Source organism: Emys orbicularis, chromosome 4, assembly GCF_028017835.1.
Source record: "Emys orbicularis isolate rEmyOrb1 chromosome 4, rEmyOrb1.hap1, whole genome shotgun sequence".
In the NCBI taxonomy this organism is placed as follows: domain Eukaryota; kingdom Metazoa; phylum Chordata; order Testudines; family Emydidae; genus Emys; species Emys orbicularis.
The window spans coordinates 67,386,043-67,410,737 of NC_088686.1; the positions used below are offsets into that span (position 1 = coordinate 67,386,043).

A 24,695-nucleotide genomic window follows, 5' to 3' on the forward strand; every position below is an offset into this window, starting at 1 on the left:
TAATAACCAACAAAAATTAGCTTTGGCTGGTTTCTCATCCCTTTTCTTTCCATGAATAATCAACGATGGACATTTATTTCCAGGAACGTTTATGGAAACAGTCACATTTAAGCAAATATTGGCGAATATTTCTGGAAAGTGAATATTGAACACACATACACCAGTTCATGCTGGAAACCTGATTCTAAATGGTATGCTCAGGGGGCAGAAACAATACAATGCAACCTTTGCAGCCAATCAAAACTAACCAATACATTTTGAATTTCAAATGTCAAATGCTGGTAACAGCCTGCGTGTGGCGGCACTACAGACCAAGAATTACTTGAAGACTAAGTACTTGCCAGATTATTTCAAATAGTGAATAGATCTGTGAAAACTGCAATCTTCTCACAGACAAATTGTGGCCAGAAAAAGAGATGCAAGAATCAAAGAAATTCTTTGCTTTGAATTATAGGCTGATGGAAATGAATGAACAGTCTCTAATAACTGGTGCTGTTTCTGCCTGGAGTCACCAACCTTGAGACCTTTTTTGGCAAACTGGTGTCTACAACCAGGTGGTAGAGAATAGCCGGGTGTCACTCATGGGCACTTAAAATGCACAGGTTGCCATGGGAGAGGGAAAAAATGCATCCTGCTCTGGGGAAATTCACTCCTATCCTGGGGCCAGAACAAGGTCTGTGCAGCTCTTCATTTCCACTCAAGGCCTCAAAATAGCTCTTAAGTGGGCCCTAAGTGGTGCATAGGCCTCAGGCTGGTCCTCTGCACGGGGTGAATGTTGCTCTACATGAAGTTTCGGAGTGGGGCTCAGAAACAACCAGGGCGCAGCTTTCTTGTCAATATTTTTGTTTAAATTAATTCCCCGTCTTCTGGTAGGGCTTTAAATTCCCTCATAATCAATGGTTTGTGGTGATAATACCTATAACATTCATTACTACATTTATTTGTAGCTATAGCAATGCTAACTGGATGACTGTACTATCACCACTAGAATAGAACCAAGTCTATAGACATTAGTGGAGTTATTTGCATCCACTAAAGAGGCAGGCGGAGTGGGTGGTACCTATCAGGTGCAGGGATCAGGTCCTGCAGGAAGCAGCAGGAGGTGGATGGAGTTACAGGGGGCAGGAAGAGAGCCACTGCAGAGAGGGGAAGTGCTTTCTGGGCCCCCCTCCTTATGTGAGTGCTGAAGGGACTTGCAGCTGCTGTTTGTTACCTGGGGTGGGTAGATGGGTTGGTGCCTCCATTATGGGGGGCTGCAGGGGGTCATGGGCTTCTTCCCCCCACTCGGTCCCAGTGGGGATCCTGAAGCTTCTTCCCCTAACCCCAGTGGGGAGCCCATTCTCTGCATTCACCCCTTCCAACTCCTCCACTGCTAGTGCTGGCCAGAGCCGCTCCTGCCAGCCTGGCGTTGCCATTGCAGATGCTGCTGGCTGGGTGGGCCCTACTGTTTCCTAGGGGAACATGTACTCAGATAATTTCAGATACATGATGGGCCAAAGCCTCAGCTGGTATAAATCACCAAACACAGATTTATAATGAAAGTGGCTTTGCCCACTTAACTGAAGCAGATAGTTACACATGTGGATGTAGGTATCTCTGTAAAATAGTATACCATATACAATACCAGGCTGATGGTTTCAAAGCTGCCTGGGAGATTTGGACGTGCTCTCATTAATTTCAATGGGAGTTGTGCATTTCAATTCCTAAGGTGGCTTTGGATCTATCAATCCTTTTACCTACGTATGAATATAAAGAGAGAAGGCATGATGGTGTGGTGTTGTATAAAGCTTTTAGCAGCATGAGTTGGGGACTGATGCATCACTCATGAGTGGTGAAGGCCCAAGTCTGTTATGCAAGTCATTCTTTATGTGAAAAACTAATCTAGGCATGAATGCAAGAGTTGTAAATTTTTTTTCCTGGGATTACTTTCCAAACACCTCCCACCTGTAAAGCCAGGCGCCTTACTCTCTGTGAGACCAACTGTACTGGGTTCTGAGGGAGCCATAAAAATAACCTAAAATGGCTTTTCTGTTCCTAAAATTGTCACAGTTTTAAAGACTCGCATCTTGTACCCTTTCGGGGCTGGAATCAAGTGCTGGGTCCCATGGTTATGGTGGGCACCTCCCTCTTTCCAATGGTATAAAAAAATCACCTTTTTGGTCATGATAACAGACTTTAAAAATTATATTATTTGTATGTATAGCAAAGTTGTCACTGATCCAGTGTTGAATCTTGCCCATCCTGGACCTGGGGTAATTTTGGGGCAGAAAGGAGGAAACATTTCTCTGGCAGGTTAACTTTTTTAAATGGCAGCCATTTGTAGCTGTTGGAATGTTGGAATCTGTCCTGGGGGAGCTACTGTGTGGGCAGAGGGTAGATGAAGTGGTCAAAGATGCATGATAAATGTATTTAGCAACTGGATATCACCATAGCATATGTGGCAGTTGCATGAGCATGCATACACACTGTAGTGCCTTGCCAGTTCATACGAATGACTGGGAAATCCATTGTGAGGTGTTCATTTTTGCTGATTAGTGCAATTTTACAATTCCTATGAAAGCCCAGGGATGTCTTTCCATTGCCTTTAATGGGATTTTATTAGGCATTAAGTGAACAAATAGTTAAAAGAAAAGCAAGGCTACTGCGTTACTCAGCAGTACAACTTGGACAACTTTAGTTTTAATTATTTCTGAGAATACTTCATAATCAACTTGCACAAAGTCAATATTTTGTAAAAAGACTGTGGTCTTAGTGAGCTGCAACTTTGATCTAGAATCTGCTATTAAACCTTTGCTGAGAGAGGGAGGGGCGAGAGTGTCATTTTCTGTGTGAACTATAAAGCATACTGATTAGTGAAGTGTGGGTTAGCAAGGTCCTTCTGTACATTCGTTATGATGTTTTTCTCAAGTGTTAATAAAAGAAAAGGCAACAAAGCTGGTAAGGGTCTTTGAGGACCTGACATATGAAAGGAGACTAAATATGTATAGCCTGAGGGAAAAAAGAGATTGAAAGGAGACATCACAGTCTACAAATATCTACAAGGAGTCAGCGATATCAGTGGGGAGGGAAAGGGGGAAGATTGGTGTAGGGAGGGATAAGTAGGAGCAAGGGCATGAAGATGCATAAAGAAAACCTTTAGGACCAAAAATCTACTGTGCCTTACATCCCATGGACTTAGAGGAGGGTAGCATGGTGCTTAAATCTGCTCAGGGATGGCTCTTTAGACTTTACAGAAGAAGGAATTATTCTTCTCTTGCAGTGAGAATGCTTGAGGTATGGAAACCAGTGTCTGAGGTTATCTGCAGAGGCTCCATCCCAGGAGATTTTCAAAGGCAGGCTGGATAAAGCAACCCTGGTGAATATTCAGTAGGGAAAATCCTGCGGGCAGCACGTGCTGAGGTGCCAGGTCTTTTATTATCTATGGTTCCATGATTACTGGTAGTAAAGGGCACTTTAATAACAAAGCTGTTAACAGCTTTATTTATGCCAAAGCTGCTTTCCAAGAAGGGGAAATCGGTCATGTCGACGCTGAATGCAAACGCAAGGCTCAAAGCTCAATCTTTCCTTTTGGATTTTCCTTTCTTTTTACACAGAGACCACGGTGTTCTACTTAGTGAAGGTATTGCTTTGTTTCTGTGGAATCCAAGAGCAGGAACACCTTAATATAGTAATGCAGCCACTTTCTGGGAACTGTTTTCTTGGCCACTGTGGGGAGGGGAGGATGTGTCACATGACATTGGCCTGCAGAGATGCCATGAGTGATGCACTGTGCCATCTCTGGCAAAGAGCCAAGAGGAGGTTGCTAAACTGGTTTCCTTTACCCCAGGACACATCACACCTGTGACACGACATAGCCCCCAACGCCCTGGGAACAAGAATTCATGCCCAAACCTTGTCTCCTGGGGATGAAAAATGCTCTGCCACCGGATTCACTAGATCTGTTTAATAATATAGATGTAGAGAAAGAAAAGTACATGCAACCAATTCTTCATTCTGTTTGATGGTTACAGATTTACTGTTGGTCACACTCGGGTTACTATACTGACTCTTCCATAGTCAGATAATTTGGTGCACATATGATAAACCACGGTTTGCTATGCTACTTTATAGAAAGCTGTGTTAACCCTTTGAGTTAAAGGAATATATGAAACTGTGCCAATTTATGGATGGCACCTGGAAACTGGGAGTGTTAAGAGGGGCAGGATGGGGAGTTTAGCATGAAGGTTCTAGATCTGGGTGGAGTAGTTAAGCATTCAGAGACAGGTGGGAGGGTGAGGAACCTTCAGTAGGTCTGAGAAGGTGCTCCATGGTTCCGGGCATGTAAAAGGGTGGGGTGCACTTTGCAGATGTTCTGAGTGTTAAGATCTTCCATTGTTTTTTAATTTTTAGAAGTGTGTGTGAGCTGGGGTGGGTGAGGTGCTTTTGGTTAGGCAGACATGAACAGTCTAGACCTGCAGAAAGCACCTGTTATCTCAAATCATAGACCACTTTCCCAAAGCCTATTAGTGCCCTGGGGTGGGAGGTCAAATGTCTGAAACCTGACACACGCTGTTCCTGGCAGCCTGAAGTGAGGATGTGTTCTCGTCCCTGGTACAGCATACAAGGATGCTGTCAGTGACTAGTTGTCCTGAAAGTAAGAAAATGACAGCAAAGACCAGCACCAGCATTGTGCACCCAGTTAGTTCTGCCAATATGCCACTCCTGGGCTGAATCTGCTCATTGAGCCAAACTGTGCAGTGGGTTTGAGATTTGGACAAATAGGGCCTAAGATGAGCCAAGTCCTTCAAATTTATTTTTAATCATAACGTTTATATAAGGCACAAAGCAGCTCCTTATCGGAATGTTTTCAATACAGTGCAAAGTCCTTCAGTCAGATTTATCAGGCAGATCTTGATGTGACCCTCCTATCTAAACAATCAGATTTTCCTAAAAGGTGGGCACAGGATAGGCAAGCAGGGTGTGATTTACTGAGGGAGGGAGGGAGGCAGCTGAAAATGAAGAGAGGCTGCTAGGAGCTGAACCAGTGGGGACTGAGGCAACATCGATGATATGGTGATGCAACATCCTACTGTTGTGAGGCAACAAAAAGGCACTCAGGTACTTGGTGATGAGTGCCCTAGAATTGCCTGAAGATATGTAAAATAAGCAAACAAATTTGTCCTTCAGGATAAAGAGCGAGAAGTAGCAACCCTCCTGAGTCTGATTTCTCAGTGAATATGAATGCGCTCAACTGCGGGCCACTCAGAGGTCTATTGACAGCGCAACACATCTCCTGGCCTGTACTTGTCCTGTGCGTCCAGGCCAGCCTAGGCTAGACATCCTGCAGAGACACCACACTCAGTTCTGCAGAAAGAAACTGAAGGAAGACAACTCCGAATCTGTCTGTTGACCCCAGCAACCAACTTCTGTGGGGGAAGGAAATGAGACAGTTTTGTGAAGTGGCAAGGACTCTCAGCTGGGACGAGAGTGGAATCTATTGGGGTAGCATCTGATGCTTTAGTATGTGAACAGTTGTACAGTAAGTCTTCGTAAGAAGTAAAACTTTGTTCCAAACACCTCAGAATTCTGGGGCATTCACAATCATTGATCCATACCAGACGTTTGCAGCCCCATCTATGATTATAAGGCAATATTCACATCAGGGTTCAGTTTGCTGATTTACTACTTCCCAGATTATTAAAGATAGCAGAGCAGGCTGCAGAGTGGCCAAGTGAGATGCCGGCGTTCTTGTGGGTAGCTTGGGGGTTAAGAACAACAGTGATTGCAATCTGGGGTGGGAGCGTACTGAGGAGAGTGGGTGGATTCAAGCAGCTAAATTTCAGTTAGTTAATTGAACCTCCCAACTCTGAGTAAAACCTTTGCATTGGCTTGTATTTTCCTGATATTATGAGTTTTGTTTACAATCAATAGGCCACAAAAAGCCATATAACCAAGGGTTACATTACCTCCAAAATGAAAGCAGAGAGCACAAATGCTGTGATGGCTGCACTGTGGTATCACAACACCCATTCTACAGTCCCTGCAGTCTGAGCATGCAGAGTGCTACCCACTCATTCGTGGTAGAAGGCAAAGCTGTGCTCTAGCACCTTCCAGCTGGCTCTAAGCCTTCCCTAGAAATCTCAAAAGGCTAAATCTTAAACACGCTTCCATGCCTGCTTAAGGCCAAAAATACTCAGAGGCACTGATACATTTCCATTGCGCTGGAGGGCCAGGCAGCAGAGTTCACACACAGAGTCCCCCTCCTTCCCAATGCACTGTGGAGCAGACATCTGGGGCAATCCTGGACAACATGGTGGAGGACAGGAGGATTGTGTGTGTGTGTGTGGGTCATGCACAAAAGCCCAAAGCCTGGGAATCAGCACACAGATTGAACAGTGGGGTGCTGGGTAGCACTATAGCAGGCAGAATGTATTGGGGAGTGGTTGTGGATCCACGCTGAGGCTGCAGTAACCCCTGTGCCGATTGTAACACTGCTCCTGAAGTGGCACTGATTCATGGATCCTTTAGTGAGAGATTCACTGTCCCCAGCCCTCCCTTGGCCCAGCCTCGCCACCCCTTTGCTGCCCTTAATGCAGTAGTTGCTCATAGCACCGCTGAGGCAGGGCCGCCCGGGGGGGGGGGGGGGGGGGCAAGTGGGGCAATTTGCCCCAGGCCCCGGGCCCCACAGGGGCCCCCACGAGAATATAGTATTCTATAGTATTGCAACTTTTTTTATGGAAGGGGCCCCCAAAATTGCTTTGCCCCAGGCCCCCTGAATCCTCTGGGCAGCCCTGCGCTGAGGAGCTGGGTTCCACAGGATGAGCCTCTAAATCTTGCTTTGTGCCAATGCAGCAGACCACGGTGCTGGTTCTGCAGTGTATGGAGCCCCCTGCATTCCAGAGAAGGAACTCGGATTTGGTTCAGAGGGAACTCACAAAGACCAAACCCATGTTGGAAGGGAGCAGCAGAGGGGGTCCATTATCCACTGATAGCTAGCCTGGAGCTTGCTACACAGCTCTGGGTGCCCTAAATTACACAGTGGCGAAGGGCTTTCCTTTCCCCACTCCTGCATTTCAGCACAATTTTCTCAGAAAAAAAGCCTCCAGGTTTTCATTTTTCAAGGTTTGGCCTAAAGTGACTTCAGAACAACACAGAGTCATTTTAGACCCTTGGCTGCTTCAAGGGGGAATTATGTCTACATACAGAAGAGTTTGGGGCTGTAGTTAGACGGTCTCATTGCATAAGATAAGAAGGCAGCCCACTCTGCCCTCAGCAACAACCTAAAAATAGAGCAGACGTAAGAGGCATTGTCGAGCCTGAGATTTAAAGGGGTGATGTTAGCACATGATAGCTAACATCACACCTGAAATCCTAGTCTAGACAAAGCTAGAGCCTCTTTCCTTGACAGTGCTGGTCAGGGTTCTTAGCTACCATTTAAAAAACCCATCATGAAATTGTTAGCTCTCCCACTGGTCTAGCTCCTGTGGACGGGCAGAAGAGAGCTCAGTTTAGCATCCCAGCCAAAGGATGGAACCTCTAGTAATGCACTTACCTCCCTTTTATACTGTCCACCAGCCAGCTGCCCTCTGTGGGAGGTGAGACCACAATCTTCTGTCCCAGAGGCAAGAGGGCAGCCACACTGACACTTATGGTGATAGCCATAAATTGATGTTAAAAGCACCCAAGTAATAGGATCAGAATGTAAAGGCAGACCTTTGAAAGCTTGTTTTCAAGTGCTTATCAGCAGGATTAGAGGATTGCGGGCTCTTAGCTGTGAGCTTTGCAGATGTTTGGGAGCGGGAGGCTAAAGCTACAGCATGTGAAAAGTTGATCAGTTTTGACTTTCTCCTGCAGTAAGATTACTTTTCTCACAACAAAGTGGTTCTTCCAAACACTAAGTTCAAAGGACTGTATGGGCCTGAGCCTAGCATATTGTTTACATAGCTCACAGTTATGATGAGCAGCTGTCTTGGTTATTTTGAGTCTCAGGTTATAAACAGTGCTTCGAAGCTACACAAACTCTCACAGCTTAAAATACAAAAATCACAACAACCTACCCTACCCTGCACTATAGTTTAGCAACATGTGAGAATCCTGCTTAATAATTAAACCAAAACTAGGGCAAGCCAAGGAGTTTGAAGGCAGAGCCAAGACAAGGCATTACCACATTAGTCAAATCATGAACCAAGCCATTTATAGCTGACTATGCCATCTAGGAAGAGGGCGCTACATAAAGTGACAGTAAGGCTATTGTGTCTAGAGACAGGAAGAAATGGCAGAACGTTGACACTGGGACAGTTTCATGGAGCCATAACCAGCTGTGATCTGTCCCTGCTATTCAATACATTGCAGTGATGCACCATTTACATCCCCTCCCCTGCCCCAAGAAATCATTGTTCTATCTAGCTAATACACAAACTGTGCAAGTCTTGCTGACTTTGCTTTAGTTTCTGATGAGCCCTTACATAGGATGCCTGTCTGGTACGACACGCAACAGTCTGGGAAGTCTTTGACCCAATGGTGCACAAACAGCAATGGATTCGTAGTCTAGTCACCCAACATCATACATGCCGCCTTGTGGCAAATCAATGTCACGATTTCGTCTAAGAATACATAAAACACAAATGGAGTAAACAATAAACAAAAAAGACAGGAAACACTACGCTATGCAGGGAATCCAGACCAGACTCAGTGGGGAGACGTCAGACCTGTGCCTTTCAGAGTGCTGTTCAGACTCCTTACCGTGGTTAGGCTCAATGGCCCACAGAGACATCAGTGGACAAAAGAGAGAGAGAGAGTGCGCGGGTGAGTGTGCATGCATGAGAGTGAGTGAGCAGGATTCAATTTTCCAGGCTGCTCATTTTATTTGTGCATTTCAGGAAGCAGGACAGTAAAATTAATAGTCTGTTTCTTGCTGCTTGCAGGAGCTAAATAATTGCATGCAAAAACCACCGCCCAAACCTCAGTATCATAGAACCAAATCCTGAAGTCCTGATCAAGGCAAAGATCCCATTTAAGTTACTGGGACTTTTACCAGACTAAGGGCTAATGAAGAATTTAAGCATACGGCCCATAAGACGTTTGCTGATCAGACAATTTGAGTTCAGTTGTTTATTTTTAGACAATAGCCATGAGCGCTGTGTTGGAGTCCTACTACCCCAGCTTCATTGAAAGCAAACTGACAAATGAAGAAGTGTAGCGAGGACTAAAACATTTCTGGTTACCTTGCAGCAACTTTTTTTGTAGTCTGGAGTGGAAGCATATTTTGTCTCCATTATCCATTGACAGTATCTTGTGGTATTTGACTGCAGCATCTTAGCAGCCTGATATTATTTAACTGCAGCATCCTACTACGGCTTCATCTTGCTATTACTCACTGCAGCACCTTATTACTGCGGCATGTGGTGGTATCGTAGTGCTGTACTACCCTGCTCCTCATGTATCACAGTTTCCTGGCACACACTATTACTGTATTATCCCCAAACTAATTTACTGCAGCATCCCAATGGTGCCTTATTCATGCATTATCCTAATACTACCTTACTTCAGTGTCCTGTGTTGCCTTATTGCTACATTTATCCTGGTATTATTATATACGGGAATGCTGTGACATCATATGGTTGCATTGTCCTGATACCACTTTACTGCAGGATTCCGTGGGACCTTATATACTGAGAGTACTTTGCTGCACTAGCCTTGGGTATCTTATTATTGCCTTAGTCTAACATTTGGCTGTACTGTCTTGTGGAACCTTCTTACTGCCTTGTTCTGATACTACTCTACTGCAATATCCAGTAGCACCTGTATTATCCAAAGACATCTTTACAGCCATATTTCATGGGAAGCTTTATAAACAGCTTCCATGCTACTGAGATTTTAGAAGCCCTCCACCTTGCTAATTGGCATAAGGCCTTTCCCTGAAACAACGTCATTTAGAGCATGCGTGGGGGTGGAAAGCTGCTTTCCTAACTCATCTTCAGAATGGTGAGGTAGTTGGAACACACCAGACACACTGTAACGTAGCAGGATTGCTGCTGCGATAGCCAATGGGATCCTGTTGAGCAGACAAAAATAGCATCACATAGTATGAAGAAAGGCATTAAAAACAATTCAAGAATGCAGTTCGTATAGAAGTAATTGCATGTAAATACTGTCATGCTGAAAGAAAGTGAGACAAATGCGGAGGAGTTTGTGTGTGTCCTCAGAAGGACTTGGCTGCTGTCTTGCTTCTTGTTTTTACAGAAATTGAGTCAGAAAACCAAGTAAGAGCAAAGCTCTCTGATCTCCAGAGAAAATGCAGCTCTGGCCGCTCCTCTAGTCATTGCTGAGCAGATTAGATTGCGTGCGTGTTCACTTAACTAGCAAGTTGTTCAACATCCAGGCCCCCTTGGGTATATATATACACACACACACACTCTCTGTAAAACTTCCTTCTATGCTCAGAATACTATTTACACTGCACAGCCACAAACAGAGTATGCACTAACTTTTGCCCTTTCTGACACAGATGCCCTACAGAAAAGGAGGAGGGGGAGGAAAGAAGGAACAGGAAGCCTCTTTCCCCTCTCCCAGGACACCTGCACAGGTCCAAGGTATAGCCTAACACCAGTGCTCCTTGCTGGGACTATGGCCAGGTTTCCCCCATCCCTGTACACCTGCCAGCATGCTGTAGCACCAGCAGGTCAGGAGCACTAAACAGCACACTCCTCACCAGCACCGTGAAGCATTCTGCTTGCATGTGTCCTTTGCAGACAGAATAGCTCAGAGCACTTTCGCTCAGCTGCTCCAGCTTCACACTCTCCCAGAACCCAGCATTCCAGAGTGGAGCAAGGGCTTGGTTTGGTGCTAGGAATTCAGCATGACTAAGTGTTCATACCTGCATGAAAGCAGCTACAGTCCTCCCCTAACACTGAGTGCACACAGCCCACCTGCCTGCCCCTCATGGAACACACCCATATGCTTTACGTTTCATGTACACATCCTATCTGTGACCACTCTATGCAGCCTGACTTGGTATTTCATAAGAAACTCTCCTTATTAGTGAAGGTGGCAGGGCTGAGATACCAGGATGTGCAGCAGCATTCATGCAGCAGTAAGATAGTCTGGGGTGGAAGCAGGAATTGTCTTATAAAACTCCAGTGACATGTGCCACTGATGGGTTTTACATAGAAAAAAAAATCTTTGGGAGGCCAGCCATCACATTCTCAAACTCTTGGGGATGGCTGCAGGTACGAGTGCATGTGGATAGCTAACTGGGCCCGTTGTGCAGAAGGCCCCATTACTACCAGAGGCTGGGTGGATAAAGGAGGACAGAAAATCTGGTCCAGTGGGGATGGACAAAGTAAGATTTTGAGGGTGACCAAATGTCACCTCAGGTCATGAGACCATCTGAACATGTATGTGCGCATGCACTGATGTAGCAGTTCTACAATCCTGGGACTCAAGTGTGGTTTTGGTGTACAAAAGGGAAGAGTTTAGTCTGAGGCTCTAGGTTAACATACTATTTATGACAATAAAGCAAAAGATAACAAATATCACCCCTCAAAGCTCTACTGTGTAGTCATACAGACAAAGGGCCCGATCCTGCAACACAACACGAGTTTCCTGGAAGCAATAAAGTGCCCTTGTGGGCAGGGCTGGCTCTAGGATTTTTGCCGCCCAAAGCAAAAACAATTTTGGCCGCCTCCCCCGTTTTTTAATTACCCCCACCCCCGCCCCCGCCTCAACTACGCCCCTTCCCCAAATCCCCAGCCCTGCCTCCTCCCCCTAGGCTCTCAAGCCTAGGAGGGAGGGAGGGAGGGGGAGCTGCGGCGCCCACGCCGCGGCCACTCGGAGTCTCCCCCTCCCCTCCCAGGTTTGAGAGCCTGGGAGGGAGGGGGAGACCCCGAGCGGCCGCGGCACGCGAAACAGCCGATTCGCGCGCCGCTGCTCCCCCTCCCTCCCAGGCTTGAGAGCCTGGGAGGGAGGGCGAGTAGCGGCGCGCGAGCGGCAGCGGAGGTGAGCTAGGGCGGCCGGGGCACATTTTTAGGGGCGGCATTCTGGCGCCAGCCATGCCGCCCCTAAAAATGTGCCGCCCCAAGCACCAGCTTGTTTTGCTGGTGCCTAGAGCCGGCCCTGCTTGTGAGGCATTTCATTTCAGTGGGGAGTGAGAAGAGGAAGAGGTCTAGTTTTTCTGACAGAAATTGTGTTATCCTAATTTTGAATATACATAGAGCTTAGATACTAGTGCATCTGAAGTGCATATGTAACTCACACACCTTCTGGGTATGGTGTTAGAGATTAATGAGTCTGCTCTACAGCTTTAGCTAACAGACAGGTGGCTTTTAGCTCATACGGTAGATACTCATACCCAGGTTCGATCCTGCCCGCTAGCGACTGGGGTCTGTCGGCATTACACATATATTGTAGATAGCTAAATGGATAAGCTAGCTAGTTCTGCCTGAGTAGGAATGCAGGATTGGACCCTTTATCAGAAGTTTCTACCACCTGCACCAAAAGACATCTTAGTGTGTGAGTGAAGAAAGGCAATAGACAGGTACTTATTCTGAACCACTTGCTAGTTCATGAACTTAAAACTATCATCACTCATTAGGCAGTTTTTGTGGCACTAACACACTGAGCCACATTTGGTAAAGATTTTGGAAGGTTTTGTATATGTACAATATGCTGCAGTTGACTACAGGTCATTTTCCACTTCTACAGCTGCTATACCTGGGTTTTATTATTAGCCAAATGAATTAGTTTACTTCAGTTCTTTCCTTGTCCTCCCCTCTCCCAAGACACATTTCTCAGCCCTTACAGAGACTACTGAGAACAGTGTTGGGAAGCCTCTGGGTCATTCTTCCAGGTGTACTCCTGGGCCTGATGTCACACAAAGTTTCAGCTAATCCTCATTTTTCTAATGTTATTAGAAATGGCACATCCCAGAGGAATGGCATAGCTGAGAATTAAAGAAAGGACCTGGCAGTGCCCATTACTATTCAAAAAGTGTTCTCTGGTGTCAAAATCCCTGACCCATTCACAACATGCTTCTGCTCCACCCTTGGGTAACCTTAACCAGGAATCCTCTCCTCTCTGAATTTTCCCCTCAGTTGTAAATCCTGAGTGACCAACTGAGGTCAATTGAGTTAGCTTTACCTGCATAAATGTGCAGATTTTGGCCCTCTCTGTTTGGAGTGGCTAGAAGTTTTCCCAAAGTGGTTCTGGTCAAGCTATTTTCAATTAAATTGAAAAAAAAATGATAAGTATGTAAAAAAATCTTAAAAGAAATAGGAAAGCAAATACAATATTAAACATATCACTATGTGTGTATATATTATACATCTAAAACATTGCCTGGTGACCATGGGGCAGATGCTGATCACGCTAATGTACATGCAGAGTAACTCTGCTGAAGGCAGAGGATTTACACAGAGATCAGCATCTGACTGTATGGGCTAGATCCTCAGCTAGTGTAAATCATTAAAGCTCCACTGTCTTCAGCTGATGATCTGACCATGTATCTTTGGACATGCTACATGCCCTTGGAAGGACAGCAAGTGAAGAGCTAAAAAGTGCTTTATCAACCATTGGTTTAAAAGAGGAGAGGAACGAAAAAAAATATAAAGTCAATTAAATTGCTTCCATCCACAGCAGATGTGAATTAGGCATTTTTTGAGCAGGAGAAGCAGCTTCTGGTAGATATTTTATTGGACCCGGATGGTCACCAGAAAGAGAGCAAGTGGCCATGATGGTGGTGGCATTTACCAGGGAGAGAAGAGATGAAGGGTAAATACTGATCTCGCTCAGCTCTTCTTTCTCTAGGCTATGGTTGGGACTGATTCCTTTCCTCATAAGCTACTAAGCCCTCTGTCTTGTTGACCTTTCGTATACAATGAAGTGTGCTCCTTTGAACCAAGAAGGAACCAAAGTACCTTTATAGAACTCAGTGTCATTACAAAGCTGTACAAGTAAGAAAGTGTTGATGTAAACTATGAAAAGAGGAACCTCCGGTGAGCTGATCTCTCCACCTTGCGCTCCTTTGTCTCCCCTTGCTCTCATTCGCACTCTCTCTCACAGTGACCCATTCTCCCCAAAATGAAACTTCCTCCATGGAGGTGGAGTGCAGCTGTCCTTCAGGGATGTCAGCAACTGCTTGTCCAGCTGAGGCTGTCAGGAGGATTGCATCAGGCCTGTGAGGCGCTTGCCTGCCAGAGACTTTCCCTAGAGAAACAAACAGAAGACGAAAGCCAAGCTGTGAGTGAAGCTGCTGCACAGTAAAAAAGACCAGCCTGCTCAAGCAGCTGGGCCGTGACTGAGCATGAAGGGCAGGAGACTGACATGGTTGAAAGGGTGCAGATGCAGCTGAGTGCAGGGGATAAGTGCCTGCCACTTACAGGTGGTGACGGGAGCATGTGGTTTCCTACCCATGCCAATGCTTACACAGGGGCAGTAAATTGCATGTAACAGAACTCTTGGTATTTCAACCCCTCTGTGCCTCAGGTACCTGATCTTGCAATGGAATAATGAACATAGGTCATACTTACAGAATGGGGGACTCTATCCTGGGAAGCAGTGACTCAGAAAAGGATTTGGGGGTCCTGGTGGATACTTAGCTGAACATGAGCACCCAGTGTGATGCTGTGGTCAAAAGAGCTAATATGATCCTGAGATACATAAACAGGGGGCTCCTGAGAAGGGGTACAGAGGTTATTTTACTTCTGTATTAAGCACTGTATTAGACTGGTGCTGGCATACTTGTCCAGTTCTGGTTCCCCTCAATTCAAGAAGGATGTTGATAAACTGGAGAGGGTTCAGAGAAGAACCACGGGAATTATTAAAGGATTAGAAAACATGCCTTATAGTGACAGATTCAAAGAGCTCAATCTATTTAGCTTAACAGAGAGAAGATTAAGGGCTGAATTGATTATAGTCTATAAATATCTACAGGAGGAACAAATATTTAATAATGGGCTCTTCAATCGAGCAGAGAAAGGTACAACACGATCCAATGGCTGGAAGCTGAAGACAGACAAATTCAGACTGGAAATAAGATGTACATTTTTGACAATGAGGGTGATTAACCATTGGGACAACTTACCAAGCAATGTGGTGGGTTCTCCATCACTGGCAATTTTAAAATCAAGATTGGATGTTTTTCTACAAACGCTGCTCTAGGGATTATTGTGGGGAAGTTCTCTGGCCTGTGCTATACGGGAGGTCAGACTAGATGATCCCAGTGGTCTCTTCTGGCCTTGGCATCTATGAAATGAGGTTCAGCTGAATGTTCAGCAAGACGGGTATCAGCTCAGACACTGAAGTCTGGCCACTGGCATTAGCTCAGGGGGGTTACACTTTAATCTCTTAGGCTACATCCTCACTACGGGGGGGGGGGGTCGATTTAAGATACGCAAATTCAGCTACGCGAATAGCGTAGCTGAATTCGACGTATCAGATCCGACTTACCCTGTTGTGAGGACGGCGGCAAAATCGACTGCCGCGGCTCCCAGTCGACGGCGCTTACTCCCACCTCCACTGGTGGAGTAAGCGCGTCGATTCGGGGATCGATTGTCGCGTCCTGACGAGACGCGATAAGTCGATCCCCAAGAGATCGATTTCTACCCGCCGATTCAGGCGGGTAGTGTAGACCTAGCCTCAGTGTCAAGAGAAGTTGAGTGATGGTATGAGAATTAGCCAATGTAAAGCTCAATTCTAGCTCCCTTACTCACATTGAAGAGTACTTATCCATGGGAGTAGACCTATTGAAACCAATAGGGCTAGTCACATGAGTAAGTGCTGCTCAGTGTAAGTAAAGGTTGCAGAATTGAGCCTATGAGTATTCTGACGGCTTCCTTCCAGTGTGTACTGGGCTGTACTCAGGACATGAGCCACCTGGGCACTCGGCTCAAACTCATATCACACAACTCTGGATACTGATTATCAGTCCAACAGAAATAAATTTAGGACAAACATATTTTAGAGATGTTTTAATCACTCCCTTCCCTTCTACCAAACCCCTTTCTCCACACCTCAGTCATCTCGCACCATGTCTACTGCAAACTCCACCTCTCTGGCTTCCCTGCTTGCTCTCCTCCAGGCCATTCAAAACACTAAAGGAATTTTGCTCTCCAGGGCCCCGATACTGCACAACTGAAGTCCGCAGGAACTTTGCCATTGATTTCAATAAGTATAGGATTAAGACTCAGGTGCCCATGTCACTACCAGATTTGAATCCCTCCATTGGATTCCCCTTGCACCATACGATACCAGCCCCCGGTCAGTGCATATCAGCCCTACCTTCTTTCTTATGTACCTTCAGAGATGTGCTTGTTAAAGGGACATTGCCAACTTTACAGCTAGTCAGGTTTTAAAAATAGGTTACATGTAATTTCAGGTAAGTTCAGCAGCTGCGACATCTCCCTGGTCATTTTTTCTTGTGTGACAATAATACTCTCCTATTATAAAAAAGATATTGAAATAAGCTTACAAGGAATAGCAGAGCTCTGCTACCTCTAACAGGTCTTATACAAAGCCTATTTTATGTTACTGTATTTAGCCAAAATATCCGCATTTTTGGAAAAGTCTTATTTATTGCTGTTTCAAAGACCCACACAAAGAGCAAAGGGAAACAAATGACACAGTGAAATTGACTACATATAAAATGCATAAAGTAAACAAACTGAAAAATAAAGAAAAATGTTTTTTCTCTGTTCTCTTCCTGTTATAGTGTTGTTAGGTGTAACTTGTAACAATAGTAGGTAAAAAAAAAAAAATGGTAGACGGAGGTTTGATTTTACACAGAGATGTGGCTCTTTAACTATATATAAAATTAACTATGCCCACAGGTGGAGTACAATTTACCACCCATCCATATGTTGGCAGATTTTTGTTAAAAAATGTACTGCACATGAACAATGTGTGGTTTGCAAAGCTTCATAACTTGGCCCAATCTTGACCCCTGGTCTCCACTTCCTGTTGCAAGTAAAGAGAGGGGAGTTGCTGGCTGAGGATGTTGTGGGGAGGGAGGAGAGCTGACAGGCAGTCAGCGAACAGTGTCACAGCTTCTCTGCTGGAAGAAAGACATCCAGTCCCCCATCCACATGTTGCTTTCATGTTTAACAGTCCAGCTTGGGGTGAGGAGTAAATGGGGGTCCCACCCTCAATGCTGATTTTAATGTGTGCATGTTTAAATTGTTTCCAGGGCCAGGCTGCTCAGAGGGACTGGGGTAGCTGACAGCAGAGTAAGGGGTTGCTTGGTCTCATGGAGAGCAGAGAATGAGTCTGAAAATGGAGGTTGGGGTCCCATCCCCACAGCTGTTAAAGCAGCAGAAGGGGTAACTGACAGGTGAAATGTTGGTGACGAGTAGGGTGACCAGATAGCAAGTGTAAAAAATCGGGATGGGGGTGGGGGGTAATAGGTGCCTATATAAGAAAAAGCCCCCAAAATTGGGACTTTCCTTATAAAATCAGGACATCTGGTCACCCTAGTGACCAGCTAGCAGGGGTTAGGCCTTTGAATCAGGACAGGGATTGTTGCCAAGAAGCTGCTCCTTCCTCTGCCACAGGCTCTCACCATCTGCTCTTGCTCTTCCGAAGCAAAGGCAGGACACTCATCTCCGCACCCCTTTCCCGCCATCTGCAGAGTCTTTTGGTAAAGGTATTGGCCTGGTAGCCAGGAGATCTATGTTCCCAGCTCTGCTACAGACTTCCTGTGTGTGAACTTGGACAAATCACTTACTCTCTCTGCACCTTAGAGTTCTGGAAGGATAAATTTGTCAATAAACTGGTAGGGATTGAGATAGTATGGTGTTGAGGCTCAGATAAAGAGCTACAAGGTGTTTTAAAACAATAAAAGAATCTATGCCCATTTTGCAAAATATGAAATTTCAAAAGATGATGCCAAATCAACGGTCACATATATATTCTATGTGAAGCTAGAATGGGGGAGGGGGTTCACAGAAGTACCTAGACAAATTGATTCTGTATATTTTTGGCAATGGGTAGAGAAGGGCCCCTAGGTGAAAATTTCAGCTCTGAAACCAAAGAGCCCCAATGTTCGGGTGGATTTAGGTGCAGGGTTGTGGTTCAGCCCACTACAGAGTTAGGTCCCAGGCACAAACCTTGGATCTGGATCTGACCACCCCCAAAGCTGGAAGGGTTTGATTTAGCCTTTTCTCTTTATACAGGTCTTTCTTTTCCTTTTACATTTTGAAAACTAAATTTTGTGAGGAAAAAGGGTGACAATTTCCTGTGTATAATACAAACAACAGGGGAGTAAAATTCACAGATGAAAATACTGGGCCACATGCTTAGCTGGTGTAAATCAGCTTAACTCCGTTGACTTGGGTGGAGCAATGCCGACTCACACCAGCTGAGGATCTGACTCGCTGTATGGATGTTTCCTTCGTAATCCCTTCATTGCTTTATACTCCCAAAGTCCTCCACGGAAAGACATAAAGCCACAAAATGTTGCTGAGTGTGGTGCTTCGCCTGTGGAGTTAGCTGAGAGAGCTGAAATAAAAGACATAGTGCTGTACAGTTCCTTAGTGGCTACGCACCTGGTCATCCTCGGGAGAGCAAGTTAGTCCTGCATTTTGACACAACATTCCTTCCAAACCCAGCTCTCTCTGGTTGGCCATAAGCCACATGCCACAGTTTTTCAAAAAGTGCCTCAACGTTTGTTAGCACCATCACTTTCGCATGCAAATGAAAGAATGTGTGTACCCAGAACAGAAGGTGGTAGTGGCGCCTCAGGAAAGGCAGGGTGGGCACTGTCCTCCCTGATTTAAAAGAGATGCAATATGACTGTGACGGAGTAGTCTGTCCCATTAAGTGTAGTGGTGCCTAGGGAGCAGCACTCCCCTATCATGTGGCATGGCCCTTTGAAAGGTCTGATATATATAAGGATCTAGGCGATATTGACAGAGAGGAAGTGGTCACAAATACCATTTTTCTCCAGCCCTGATGCCATAGACAGCGGCCTTACACAGGCTCTCCAGCATGGTTTGGTGCTGCTCTGCTACCCTGGCCAGCTGCAGATCCCACTGTTTTTGTTGTGTCTTCCAGATTTGCCAGAGGACTGCCAGGATCTGTTTGGATGACTCTGCTTCCTCCAGCAACTGGCATAGGAATGCAAGAGATCACATCTGTGCCCCAATACATCAGCTTGGGAGAGGAGACCTTCTTCCAGCATTTCTGCTCCATTCTCCAACTGCAACTGTTCACATTCATCCGGGATCGGAGAGGGTCCCAGCTCCCATTGCTACTACCACTAAGTGGACATGGGGAGCTGCCCCCAAGTATGCCCCCTCCTGGCCCTGCAGGTGCATTGCCCTCAGCACTCAGGTTCTTTCAATCAATTACCCAGATCAGATTAGTTCAAAACATAGATCCCTTTCATAGGGTGTGGCTTATTACCTCTCTCTGCAGAGTGTAACTCACTTAGGGTACGTCTTCACTACTCGCCATATCGGCGGGTAGCAATCGATTTATCCAGGATCGATATATCGTGTCTCGTTAAGACGCGATATATCGATCCCCGAACGCGCTCACCGTCGACTCCGGAACTTCACCAGAGCGAGCGGCCGTAGCGCAGTCGATGGGGGAACCGCGGCCATCGATCCCGCGCCGTGTGGACCCCAGGTAATTCGATCCAAGATACTTCGACTTCAGCTACGCTATTCGCGTAGCTGAAGTTGCGTATCTTGGATTGATTCCCCCCCCCCCAGTGTAGACCAGCTCTATGTTGCTCAAGTTAACACCCACTCTGGCACCATATAAGAGTCTTTATAGATTTTCTTGCTCCAGTTCGGGAAGACCCAGCCCTCCTCCCAGAGCTGGGTTGTACTTCAGTCAGTCACTCACTCTTAAGACAGGAGTCCCCAATGCTCTTCCTTGGAGCTGCGTTATGATTTCAACCATCTGTAGGGCCTTAGCTAGCTTCTCTTTCAGCTGGCCCCTTTCCCCAGCTGGTCCCCAGGATCACAAGAGTCAGCAGGTCAGTCCTTTCCTGCTACAAGGGTGGAGACAGCATATAATCTCGTCCCCTTCCTTAACGCTCATCCCAACTGCCTGAGAACAGGGGGGATTTGCTCTGCCCATTCTGCAAAACTCCTGGTTCTGGGCCCATAAACAGTGATGGGATTTCCTCCCAAGCACCACTTATTCCCAGGCGCAGTTCCTCTCTACAATGTCTCATAAGTCCTTGTATATATTGGAGTTGCAGCTAGCAAGGGATGTGAAGGGTAACAAGAAGGGTTTCCTCAGGTATGTTAACAACAAGAAGAAGGGCAGAGAGAGTGTGGGACTCTTACTGAATGGGGGAGGCAACCTAGTGACAGATGATGTGGAAAAAGCTGAAGTACTCAATACTTTTTTTGCCTTCTATGATGAGATAACTGGCTCTGTGGATATGGGGAAAGCGGTGGACGTCATATACTTTCACTTTAGCAAAGCATTTGATATGGTCTCCCATAGTATTTTGCCAACAAGTTAAAGAAGTATGGATTGGATGAATGGACTATAAGGTGGATAGTAAGCTGGCTAGATCGTTGGGCTCAACGGGTAGTGATTAATGGCTCGATGTCTAGTTGGCAGGCAGTTTCAAGTGGAGTGCCCCAGGGGTCGGTCCTGGGGTTGCTTTTGTTCAACATCTTCATTAATGATCTGGATGATGGGATGGATTGCACCCTCAGCAAGTTTGCAGATGACACTAAGCTGGGGGGAGAAGTAGATACACTGGAGGGTAGAGATAGGGTCCAGAGTGACCTAGACAAATTGGAGGATTGGGCCAAAAGAAATCTGATGAGGTTCAACAAGGACAAGTGCAGAGTCCTGCACTTAGGATGGAAGAATCCCATGCACTGCTACAGGCTGGGGACCGACTGGCTAAGTGACAGTTCTGCAGAAAAGGACCTGGGGATTACAGTGGATAAGAAGCTGAATATGAGTCAACAATGGAGATAACGATGTTAGTTCAATCAGGGAGGGTGAGGTGCTCTGCTAGCAGTTGAGGTGTGAACACCAAGGGAGGAGAAACTGCTTCTGTAGTTGGATAGCCATTCACAGTCTTTGTTTAATCCTGATCTGATGGTGTCAAATTTGCAAATGAACTGGAGCTCAGCAGTTTCTCTTTGGAGTCTGGTCCTGAAGTTTTTTTGCTGTAAGATGGCTACCTTTACATCTGCTATTGTGTGGCCAGGGAGGTTGAAGTGTTCTCCTACAGGTTTTTGTATATTGCCATTCCTGATATCTGACTTGTGTCCATTTATCCTCTTGCGTAGTGACTGTCCAGTTTGGCCAATGTACATAGCAGAGGGACATTGTTGGCACATGATGGCATATATAACATTGGTGGACGTGCAGGTGAATGAGCCGGTGATGTTATAGCTGATCTGGTTAGGTCCTGTGATGGTGTTGCTGGTGTAGATATGTGGGCAGAGTTGATATGTGGGCAGAGTTGGCACAGCGTTGTTCCAGGTCAGCCCTGGAACAACGGCTGACCTGGAACAATGCTTCCTCAGCTCTCGTCCACTCACGCCCCTTCTCTACCTACGCTACATTGATGACATCTTCATCATCTGGACCCATGGGAAGGAGACCCTGGAAGAATTCCACCATGATTTCAACAGCTTCCACCCCACCATCAACCTCAGCCTGGACCAATCTACACGGGAGGTCCACTTCCTAGACACCACCGTACAAATAAGCGATGGCCACGTTAACACCACCCTATACCGAAAACCCACCGACCACTATGCCTACCTTCATGCCTCCAGCTTCCACCCCGGACACACCACACGATCCATCGTCTACAGCCAAGCACTGAGGTACAATCGCATCTGCTCCAACCCCTCAGACAGAGACCAACACCTACAAGATCTTCACCAAGCATTTGCAAAACTACGATACCCACACAAGGAAATAAAGAAACAAATCAACAGAGCCAGACGTGTACCCAGAAGCCTCCTGCTACAAGACAGGCCCAAAAAAGAAACCAACAGAACTCCACTGGCCATCACCTACAGTCCTCAGCTTAAACCTCTCCAACGCATCATCAGTGATCTACAACCCATCCTGGGCAATGATCCCTCACTTTCACAGACCTTGGGAGGCAGGCCAGTCTTCGCCCACAGACAACCCGCCAACCTTAAGCATATTCTCACCAGCAACCACGCACCGCACCATAACAACTCTAACTCAGGAACCAACCCATGCAACAAACCTCGATGCCAACTCTGCCCACATATCTACACCAGCAACACCATCACAGGACCTAACCAGATCAGCTATAACATCACCGGCTCATTCACCTGCACGTCCACCAATGTTATATATGCCATCATGTGCCAGCAATGCCCCTCTGCTATGTACATTGGCCAAACTGGACAGTCACTACGCAAGAGGATAAATGGACACAAGTCAGATATCAGGAATGGCAATATACAAAAACCTGTAGGAGAACACTTCAACCTCCCTGGCCACACAATAGCAGATGTAAAGGTAGCCAACTTACAGCAAAAAAACTTCAGGACCAGTCTCCAAAGAGAAACTGCTGAGCTCCAGTTCATTTGCAAATTTGACACCATCAGATCAGGATTAAACAAAGACTGTGAATGGCTATCCAACTACAGAAGCAGTTTCTCCTCCCTTGGTGTTCACACCTCAACTGCTAGCAGAGCACCTCACCCTCCCTGATTGAACTAACCTCGTTATCTCCATACCGATTTATACCTGCCTCTGGAGATTTCCATTACTTGCATCTGAAGAAGTGAGGTTCTTACCCACGAAAGCTTATGCTCCCAATACTTCTGTTAGTCTTAAAGGTGCCACAGGACCCTCTGTTGCTTTTTACAGATTCAGACTAACACGGCTACCCCTCTGATACATGAGTCAACAGTGTGCCCTTGTTGCCAAAAAGTCTTAACTGCATATTGGGCTGCATTAGTAGGAGCATTGCCAGCACTGGTGAGGCCACATCTGGAGTATTGCATCCAGTTTTGGACCCCCTACTACAGAAAGGATGTGGAAAATTGGAGAGAGTCCAGCGGAGGGCAACAAAAATTATTAGGGGGCTGGGGCACATGACTTATGAGGAGAAGCTGAGGGAACTGAGCTTATTTAGTCTGCAGAAGAGAAGAGTGAGGGGGGATTTGATAGCTGCCTTCAACTATCTGAAGGGGTGTGTGACGTTGCATTCCATATGCTTTATGAAAATATGCTTGTGAATATGATGCAACTGGAATATGCTTTATGCAAAAGGTCTCTTGTAAGGCATCATTACAAAGACTACAATCTACTGAGTGTGTTCTTCCTATTTGTTTGCATGTATTATTTCTATGTCTGGAGTTAAGAGAATAAGATATAAACTTGTATTACTGTTGTAAACATATTTAGTGGAAGCCATTAAGGGTGCTTCAGAATCAATGAACTGTGAATGGGTTTATTTACCTCCAAGCTTTCCTGTGTATGTGTGGGCCAGCCTGTGGGTAATGAAGAATGAGGTCTCACAGGACGTGTCCATGTCACAGGATACTGGAATCCATCTTAAATCTGGTACTTTTCCATTTAGAAGGAGGGGTGGGGACCCAGAGAAACAAAAGCTTCCCGCTTTGTGTCAAAGCTATAGAAGGGGGTGGAACAGGACAAAGGGGGCGGCCAGTCATGAGAAAGCTCCTGCTTACCACCTAAGATGTCTGCTGGAACTAACAAGGACTGTACCAGGGGAAAGGATTGGGCCCAGACTAGGAAGGAGTCTAGTCTGTGAAAGAAGCTTATTGGAACATCTCTGAGAGCGAGATATTACCTGTAATCAGTTTCTTAATGTATTAGGTTTGGACTTGCATGTTTTTGCTTTATTTTGCTTGGTGACTTACTTTGTTCTGTCTGTTATTACTTGAAACCACTTACATCCTACTTTTTATACTTGATAAAATCACTTTTGTTTATTAATAAACCCAGAGTAAGTGCTTAATACCTAGGGGAGCAAACAGCTGTGCATATCTCTCTATCAGTGATATAGAGGGTGAACAATTTATGAATTTACCCTGTATAAGCTTTATACAGAGTAATACAGATTTATTTGGGGGTTGGATCCCATTGGGAACTGGATGTCTGGGTGCTGGAGAGGTAACCTGCTGAGCTGTTTTTGGTAAAAGTCTGCAGCTTTGGGGGTGTGGCCCAAACCCTGAGTCTGTGTTGCAACAAGCTAGCGTGTCTGGCTCAACAAGGCAGGGTTCTGGAAGTCCCAAACTGGCAGGGAAAATGGGCTCAGAGGTAATTTTGGCACATCAGCTGACAGTCCCAAGGGGACTCTCTGTGACTGAACCCATCACAGGGGGTTCCACAGAGGATGGAGCTAGGCTGTTCTCAGTGGTGGCAGATGACAGAACAAAGAGCAATGGTCTCAAGTTGCAGTGGGGGAGGTCTAGGTTGGATATTAGGAAAAACTATTTCACTAGGAGGGTGGTGAAGCACTGGACTGGGTTACCTAGGGAAGTGGTCGAATCTGCATCCTTAGAGGTTTTTAAGGCCCAGTTTGACAAAGCCCTGGCTGGGATGATTTAGTTGGGGTTGGTCCTGCTTTGAGCAGGGGATTGGACTAGATGACCTCCTGAGGTCTCTTCCAACCTTAACCTTCTATGATTCTGTATCAGACCTTTCAAAATCTTAAAGGGCCATGTCCTGTGACTGGACTGGGCTGGGCTGGCTGGGCCCTAGGCACCACTGCCTTTAAAGGG

At 46.0% G+C, this 24,695-nt stretch overlaps 1 protein-coding gene across 1 annotated transcript in view; it reads right to left on the reverse strand.

The window, feature by feature from the left end:
• Positions 1–8,530: 8,530 nt before the first annotated feature.
• Positions 8,531–24,695, reverse strand: part of RGS6 (regulator of G protein signaling 6) — a 502,429-nt gene continuing 486,264 nt past the window's right edge. Inside the window, exons 18-19 of the mRNA XM_065403307.1 lie at positions 13,989–14,181; positions 8,531–8,582 (exon numbers count right to left, since the gene is read on the reverse strand). Coding sequence (XP_065259379.1) covers positions 8,531–8,582; positions 13,989–14,181 — 245 coding nt within the window. The remainder of the gene's footprint in view (positions 8,583–13,988; positions 14,182–24,695) is intronic.